At 36.7% G+C, this 9473-nt stretch overlaps 1 protein-coding gene across 1 annotated transcript; it reads right to left on the reverse strand.

Annotated features, from left to right (window-relative positions):
• Window positions 1-766: 766 nt before the first annotated feature.
• Window positions 767-4422, reverse strand: LOC144446614 (kelch repeat and BTB domain-containing protein 8-like). Its single transcript, XM_078136455.1, has 2 exons — window positions 4376-4422; window positions 767-2622 (listed from the first exon to the last, which is right to left on the reverse strand). The coding sequence occupies exon 2, from the start codon at window positions 2601-2603 to the stop codon at window positions 867-869; it is 1737 nt and encodes a 578-aa protein (XP_077992581.1). The 5' UTR covers window positions 2604-2622; window positions 4376-4422; the 3' UTR covers window positions 767-866.
• Between the last annotated feature and the right edge of the window lie 5051 nt (window positions 4423-9473).

Consider the following 9473-nt stretch of genomic DNA (forward strand, 5'->3'; position numbering starts at 1 on the left):
CAAGAAAATCTACTAAAGTTCTACATTGAATCCCTTTTATCTGTAACACCACGTGAAATGAAACTCTAACGATAACAAATCCTAGAAACAAAACTTAAAATGCATGTACTACCGGTGTGCTGTGTGCACATTACATGCATCAGAAAGTAAATTCAAAGTGTCAATAATCTGTTGAAAAGTGAGAAATCTGGTTCCTTCAGGACTGAAAACAAACTTACAGCTAGTAAAAGTAAAATGAACATTATGTGCTTTTTTAACCATGGACTATGAAAGCTGTGGCCTATAAAATGTGATACGATTCACATGGCAGTTTACAAAGTATGTCTACACTCAAACTTTTAAAAACAATAACCTTATAAGTACATGTAACAATGTTGGCAATACAATTGCTTTTCTGAAAGGTTAATTCATTAAGAGAATTTCATGTCAAAGTTGATCAAAAATATTGCAGTCCTACTTCAAGCAATTTAAAATTTTACTGTAATTCTTGGTAAGTTTTTCCACCATGATATCTGCATTAATGCTTTGCATGTACTTTGATGGCTGGTTAAATACTCTAATATATATGTACTGTATACATCTTTATTTTTTGTGAATGATGACATCACCCAATGTATTGATAAGTAAATGGTTTCTAAATGTGTCTAGTGCTAACAAATTGTGTTCCTTGGTCTTCTTCATATAGTTCTAAAAACATTCTATAGGGATCCAAAATAGAGACTTTTAATTCGGCTCAAGAATTTGCTTTGTAAGATGCAGATGTTATAGAAAAGTAAGGGTTTCACTGTGAATATCACAGTGAAAGGTCAAAGATACATTCGTTGGGATATCAGCTTCATCTCCTAGGTAGTGTGGTGGTGATCACATCATAGATTTTCCAGAGCCTTTTCCATCAGAATCTTGACACTTCTATAGTGTTTGTAAGGTAGAAAGCACATTCCATGATCTGGAATACTCATACTGAAACTGTCACGAAAACTGCTACTCCACACATTCTTGGAGAAATTATAACTCTGTATGTGTAGAATTCGCTTGTCTTCACTCCACGGTTCTTCATGAGATGTACTGAAGGAGTATATAACACCATTACATGTAACAGCTCCTGTCTGTTTGCCTGGTACTACCAGGTTAGCCACCTGGCACCACTCATTAATGCTTGGATCATAACGCAGAACGGCACTTTCTTCTTTCTTCTGAGGGCAATACACACCTATGATGTATATGAAGCTGTTAAGGACAACACCAGGGCATCTGGAGAATGTCAGCGGTGGAGGTCTAAGTTCTTCCCAAGTGTTTGATGCCGGGTCATAGCACTGATTGTACGGGCAATGCTGACCTCCAACGATGTACAGTTTCTCGTCCAGCACAACAACAGTGGAGTAACAGTTGCCCTTGGGAATCTTTGTGACAGTATGCCAGTCAAACTCATCTTCTGATGATAGGATGTTTGCAGAAGTGCCACTGTTTTCAATAACATACACCTGCTCATCAATGGTTACAACTGTGCCACCATAGTGCTCAATGTTGGTCCGCATCTTCACCCATCCCTTCTTAATGCTCTCCAGGTACCATAGTGAGTCCTGGCCAGTCAAGAGACAAGTCCTGTTCCCATCCATTGTAGCCACTGATGACATCTCACCCTCCACATGGATCTCTTTGATACTTCCATAATGTGTTAATGTCTTACGGGATGTATCATACTCGTAAAGATCTGGGCATGCACATGTCATGAATTGATGTTTTGTTGCATTCAGAACAACAACATTCTCACATCTTGAATCACTTGCATCAAAACCCCTGAATGTCTTGGGTTTGTTTTCTAGGACCTGTTGTACTTTTTCCTGCTGTTTCACCAAGTCATTCTCCTGAAGGAGTACATCAACGTAATGTCGCTCGAGTTGTGTAACATTTACCAATTTCATGAGCCTGGCTAGAAATTTGCTTCTCTCAGGAGAATCATGTTCAACCCATTTGATTATGGCATTGCAAAGTCTTTCTTCATCCTGTACTATGAGATCTTCATCCGATAAATAACCAACCAAAGAATCTTTGTTCAGTTGTAGAAACTCTTCAGTCTCACAGACCTCACAAAAATTCTGCAGGATGAAAAGTTTGCTAACCTCTCTCAACTCATCACAGGTGTACGTATCGCTGATTTGAAGAATGTTGAAGCAGTTCAGAGGATTCAGATGACCTTTCAGAAATGAACAACAATACTTGAAGAGGGTATCCATTTGGAACATACACGATGCATGAATAAGTGGGTGAACATTGTCTTCTTTAACTGTTACTTGAGATGTGTAAATATAATCGAGCACAACACCGACTGCAAGTGGGTCCACATCACTGAGACTCACCTTTTTGGATACACTCTCTATCATACCACTGCTAAACATGGCTTTAAAGTAAGGACTCACACATGCTAGAACACATCGATGACAATGGAACTCCTGACCCTGTACAGTGAGCGTTAGGTCTGCCAGTTCCTGTTGTCTGTAGAAGTCCTGGAGATTTTTCAGTATGCCCGGTGCATTTTCTTTGTCATGGAATGTCAGAGTTGATGTCACATTAACAGTCGACTGATCCTGTGCAATACTTTCCATCCTTGTAAAACTATGAGTCCTGTAAAAAAAAAAGACAAGGTACAATGTAGTTAATTAAGACATGACACAGATTACGTAAGAATCATAAAACAGTTGAAATTCTCGGTACCTGAAATAAAATATTAATGTCTAGGCACACCAAAAGAATTATGAACATTCAATTTCTTGGTCAACACTATACCTTCTGCTCCACGCGCTTCACATGCATTTCTATAGGCATGCATGTGAAGAAGTTGACCTTCTTGTTCCATTTTGACCCTCTGGCATAAGGTAAAAATGCAATTGCAGGTACCAAGAATTATGTTCACATTCAGTTGCAAATGATGTTGTTTAAGAGCCACATTCAGCCATGTACCATCAACAAAATCTGAAATAAGTAACATCTATCTAATTACTGTAAGTAATAAACCACAGTGGGTAGATGCAAACAGACTATAAACTTGAGTTGCATTGTTTGAATTTTACAGTGTAGAAGTTACCTAGTTTTTTTTATTGATCATGTTTTTTATTGAATGTGGCTCTTATCAAATCATATTTGATTCAAATACAATTTTTCAATCGTTGTTATCAAAGTTAATACATAATACAGCAACGATATATTGGAATAAATTTGGCCCCCAAAAATGTCAAAATTTTTTTAGGTTATGATGAAAATACTAAGATGTTTTAGAAAGGGGTTAAAATGAATCAATCTTGAATAAAATGGAAAATATTTCTCTTAAATGGGGTGGTTGGATGGCTTTTAAAATAATTTCAAAATATACATGTTTCCCCCTTTTTTTTTACTGGGTTGCATCAGGGCACAGATAGGGAGGGGTGGACTTGAAAAAAAAAGTACAATCCAGAAAGGGGGGGGGGGTACTTGAAAAGAATTTGATGATGTGGAGGGGGATATTTAAAAAAAAATAAGGGGTCGTTACAGAAATCCCCCCCCCCTTCCACAGGTGTTTGTGAAAGCAGCCTAACAGTAACACTAGTTTAATTTAAAACGGTCTATATTTTGTGAATGCTTTCGCGAGAGGGCGCTAATCACAAATGGTGAAGGTCATTTGAGGTTATACTTATAGCTTTTAATTAGACGTATGTCAAGGGTAAAGTGTCTGGTCGCCCCATGTTCCTTTTTTACTTTACGACATGACTGTGGTATCAAGGGAATTCCCTCATAATTGTACCCACGAATTGAAACTATTACATGAATATTGATAACGCTTATCTTGTGGTCATGCACAGTAATACAGAAGCCACATCGAACGATCGAATCACTGTACTGCCCTATCACAGTGGTTTCGAAATAAATGAAATCATATTCTATATCCGGATATGGTGCGAGCTGTCCTTTAGACAGGCGGCTTTATGAAAGTTAATTTTTGTCGGGATTGGTGAAGGCAAATACAATCTAAAGCGAAGGCGTTAACCTCCCTCGTCCAGCTCTTATATGGCACCTCCATTCTGGGCTCCATTCATTTCCCTGAGACACAGTCAGCTTCCATCCACCACGGCGCATCCACTATATTTTATCGCGTCTCTGACAATTGTTTTATTTAGATCCCCCAAAGACAGCATTTACGAGTAAAGACTACCTCCAGAATGCCTGAGAGGCGACTGCTCGATTAGCTAAGTACATTGAAAATAAAGGCACAAACGTTAAACAGACCACTTCTTTGTTCACGATACGTTGAGAATGAAAGCGTCTGTATATACCGTGACGCGGAGAACATGTATTGGATCGTTTCAATCAGGTGGTCACATTGATTGTGTATGAGTGTACTTACGTTTAAATGAAAACCTTCGTCCTCTGCTCTTCCTCCTTATCGAAACATCAACCCAAGAGAAAACGATCGATTAATAAATAGTCGCTCCGAGTCGGCGAGAAAATGACGATTTCATGGCCAACTATGGAGTACACTGTTCTGGTTCTACTTCCTGATATTAGCAATAGTAACCTTTGACCCTATAGGGGAATTCCTATCAGAACATGCCCTCGCGTTCGATACCATAAATAGCGCGGTTCAACGTTTTTCTGTGTGCGTTTCGTGATGTTTTTTTAGTATTTTACCGTGTGTGTAATTACACACAGTACAGCTTAGGAATAATTTTTGTATTTCTTTGACCCAATACATCTCGATCGCGAGTGTAACGATTTCATTTTGTGAATGTGAGATTTCAAATTGAAAATTACGGAACAAACGACTGCTCGACAGCTGCTCGAGTGTTGACGATACACATTTTAACAAGAGCTTCTATTCCGTATTGCGTGGGATGACCTCCCACATCAGGAAGAACTAATAAAGGCCAATATGATGCAATTATGCTTAGCTACATAATAGTATGATAAAAAACGATAGCAAAAAACCCACAAGGGAAAAGATGAATTTGTCGAAATAATTAAACGATCTCTTAATTATTTATAATCGCGTGTATTCTATAAGCTTAGTGAATGTTTACATCAGGTAAATTATTCATACCATTTTTACAATATTGAAAAAGTCTTCGGATTATAGATATTGATATTTTTGTTCAACCATTGTATACAAGAAAGAAACACGTAGATATTTTAAAAAATTCAATTCATTTTTTGTGGTGAAGAACAAGTTACATTCGTGCAATTATGTATCAAACTAAGAATGTTGATTTTTAAATTGTAAAAGAAAGGTATTTAATTAAAGCTGTGTCTATATGTTGATATACCGTACATGTTTGATACTTCTGAGATACATGAATTTGAGATTAACGATTTAAATGTACGACTAGACATTTTTACATAGCGAATGTGTATATTATTACCACTGTTTATGTTGTTATTACGGATTATTCCTGTTACGTCAATGTAAATATTGACCACAGCTGACTGCGAACAGTGAAAGTTGCAACATTGAATGAGTAGGGTCTATGTTGTTGAACCGTTAACTGTCTGTCTGTCTGTCTGTCTGTCTGTCTGTCTGTCTGTCTGTCTGTCTGTCTGTCTGTCTGTCTGTCTGTCTGTCTGTCTGTCTGTCTGTCTGTCTGTCTGTCTGTCTGTCTGTCCGTCCGTCCGTCCGTCCGTCCGTCCGTCCGTCCGTCCGTCTGTCTGTCTGTCTGTCTGTCTGTCTGTCTGTCTGTCTGGTCTTATCTCTTGGTCCTCTCGTCGCTCTGTCTGTCTGTCTGTCTGTCTGTCTGTCTGTCTGTCTGTCTGTCTGTCAGTCAGTCTGTCTGTCTGTCTGTCTATCTGTCTGTCTGTCTGTCTGTCACACACACAGTAACTTAAAGCAGAAAAAGAAAAAGCAAGAAAAAAAAACCTTCATATTTTAAGTCGTGGTGTCGTTTGTAATAGAAGGGAAAACATTAGTACTTATTATATTATAGCATTACCAATTCCAGTGAATTTTGTGACGTCATCGCTGTACATTATTACTGATAATGTACTCCGTTATTGGGCATCGCAGCCCTGGAACGAGCATAACAATACAAGCTTATGTACGTACGTGTGCCGCTAGGATTAGTATTCAGCTTCCGGGCCGAACATGGCAGACGATGTTCAGCGCTGTGTATATTATACGTAGTTTTGCGTTTCTCTGTCTACAAATTCACTGGCATTGGCAAAACTATAAAATAATAACAATAATGTATGCCCTCCCAGTCCATAATGGACTCAAGCAAACTTTGCACTCCATAATGGGCTCGGCTGTCGTCTCGCCCATTATGTCGTTCAAAGTTTGCTTGAGTCCATTATGGGCTGGGAGGGCGTACATTATTGTTTAATAAACATACTAGTAGATCTCAATTAAAACACAACTATTAAAGACGCATATGTACCCAACACCGGAATAATATTACGCATGCGTGAACTGATTGCTGGGTAAAAGACAATCTTAGGACGATTAATACAACTGAGATTGCTTGCATGTCCAAGCGTCCAGAAAAGAGTGTTGTCACTTGAATGAATCAACTGAAAATGTCATTCACAGAGCAACACGACAGCTATCGTGGTATTTTCAGTGTGGAATTCGAAACGTCAGTTAAATGTTCAGAGGACCAGAAGAAGTTCTTTGAAGCCGTTGAGAAAGGAGATGTCGCTAAAGTGAGAAATATATTAGAGGTAAAGTGGACAGAGTTACATTAATTTTGTAAGATACATTTTGAATACCATCGTTACGTACTTGTAAAATTGACAATTCAAGTTTCGCATTCTGAGCTATACTGAATGTAATCACATGCCAGTACAAGTACGAGCATTTTGTTGAGGAAAATTTTATTTATTTATTTTTATTTATTAGAAAATATACTATGAAAAGAAAGTAGAACGGTTTATTGTCTGTGCTACAGACAAACATTCACGGGACTTCTGGAGTTACTTTACAAGAATTCTCACGAGGTTTACCGATTGAATATTCAGATGTAATCATGGTTTGCATACTTCGGAAATTAATCCTCAAATCCAAAGTGTTGACAGTTTCTCAGGTTTCGGGATGGTGTTATCAGATCCACTTTGACAGACATAAATTCTGACGTTAAACAATGACCTTAATATCGACTGCTGCCTTTTAGACTAGTTGAGGTTATTACTTTGGAGGAGGCCACCTATAGTACTCAAAAAATGAAGAACAATAAAGTTGCATGTGTGGATGGAATCAGTGGAGTATTCTATAGAAACTCTCAACCAATTCTTGTAGGCATGTTGTGTAACCTTTTCAATATATAGTTTGCTGTTTAAAGACTCGTTCCCACAGGAACGGGCTAGGGGTATTATTTCTCCAATTTTCACTGAAGAGGGCTGCCGAAATGAAATTGGTAACTACAGAGGCTTAAATTTACTCCTAGCCATTAGAGTACAAGTTCAATATATAGTAGACAATTATTTGATACAAATGGGCCATTAGTAATTAAGAGATTAAAATAGTAATTGAAGTCTTTATTAATGTAACTTTATCTTTATTGACTTTTACTAATTACATTTTATACAAACAAAATTATCAACGTGAAGACTTTAGTCCAAAATACATATTTTGTTATTTCGTGACTAATGGGTTTGAAGAATACAAACACAAAAAAGGTGCCTTCTCGTTAGCTTTTTTTCTTAAGAAAGCTAACGAGAAGGCACTTTTTTGTGTTGATAATTATGTTTGTATAAAAGTTAATTCTATTAACTAAAAGGAGATGAAATCATGAATAACACAGATATTGCGTAATAGTTGCTTTTCAATGTTCAATGGTCATTCTAAATGATGACTAAAAGGTCATGAACACTTAAATTTTTAAAACGTGCGGTTAGTATTCTTATTGTTTTTTTTACAGTATTTCTTGAACCTATCTATCTATCTATCTATCTATCTATCTATCTATCTATCTATCTATCTATCTATCTATCTATCTATCTATCTATCTATCTATCTATCTATCTATCTATCTATCTATCTATCTTATCTATCTATCTATCTTATCTATCTATCTATCTATCTATCTATCTGTCTGTCTGTCTGTCTGTCTGTCTGTCTGTCTGTCTGTCTGTCTATCTTTCTATCTATCTATCTATCTATCTATCTATCTATCTATCTATCTATCTATCTATCTATCTATCTGTCTGTCTGTCTGTCTGTCTGTCTGTCTGTCTGTCTGTCTGTTCGCCCGTCCATCCATTTTTCTCTTTGCCATTTATTTATGTATTTAAGTATTCATTCATTTGATCATTTAATACATTATTTATTTATTCATTCCTTTTTTTATTCAGCTATTTAGCCATCGCTAGTAGCTATTAATTTGATTTATTTATTTATCTATTTAATAGTATCTATTGATACATTCATCACGTATTGACTTTATTTGTTAATCGTCAACCCCCAGTGATTTAAGAATACTTTGTCAGAGACATGTAGGAAATAATTAAGATTATATAACAGAATGTCGGAATGACAGCGACTTGTTTACGTGACTTATACATTGCCTTTCGTCTAGCACTATAGGTGGAACACTTCATGATGCACACAGGTCGGCTATGATAAGCTAGTAGCCATCATGGCGTGTCTGACTGCTTTCGGTATCAGAGAATAATGTATTCATGATTCTTTTTCTCCATTCTTTACATGATATGTTCAGAGGAGGAGTGTTGATGTTAACATCCGTTTACGGCATCACATATACCTGATGTCACCATTACAGTTAGCTGCCTATAATAACGATGTACACATGACAAGGCTACTGATGGACTTCGGGGCAAACAGGCTTCAAGCACCTCAACCAAAAGGTAAAAAGAGAAACATTTTATCACAAATTTTCAATCCATATAAAGTATTAGTTATCATATGATTCGTGACTCGCACCTTCAGATATATTTGCATATTTATTTTTAAAAAATATCGTTGCTCACTCCTTCTTAAATGTAGATAGAAATTTACGATTTTCTCTCTAAAAGAGTAATACATGTAATTTACATTTCTAATTGGAAATACATTTATTTAATTGCAAACCTATCAAATTTTAGCAATCCGTAAACTTTGTGTGATACACAGGTGCTTGGCTTGAAGAGATGGGAGACGATGTTGAACGCTTGGCAGTATATACCGCCCTCTCTAGTCCATCCTATCTTCTGACTGCGCACGAAGATCCACTTTTGGCTGCAATTGAACTGTCACACGGACTTGCTGTGTTGGCACGTTCAAATGCAATAAGAGATACTTGGAAGGTAAGTGTATGATAGCTGAAAGTATGAAAGCGAGCTATTTATTTATTTATTTATCTATGATTGATTGATTGATTGATTGATTGATTGATTGATTGATTGATTGAATAATTAATTTAAAATGTATTTGTATTAAACACGGCTCCCTGTGATATAACAACGTCATCAATTCTCCACATCACTTTAATATTTGTTCATTTGATAGGAACAATACCTAA

This window comes from Glandiceps talaboti, chromosome 1 (assembly GCF_964340395.1).
Source record: "Glandiceps talaboti chromosome 1, keGlaTala1.1, whole genome shotgun sequence".
NCBI lineage: Eukaryota > Metazoa > Hemichordata > Enteropneusta > Spengelidae > Glandiceps > Glandiceps talaboti.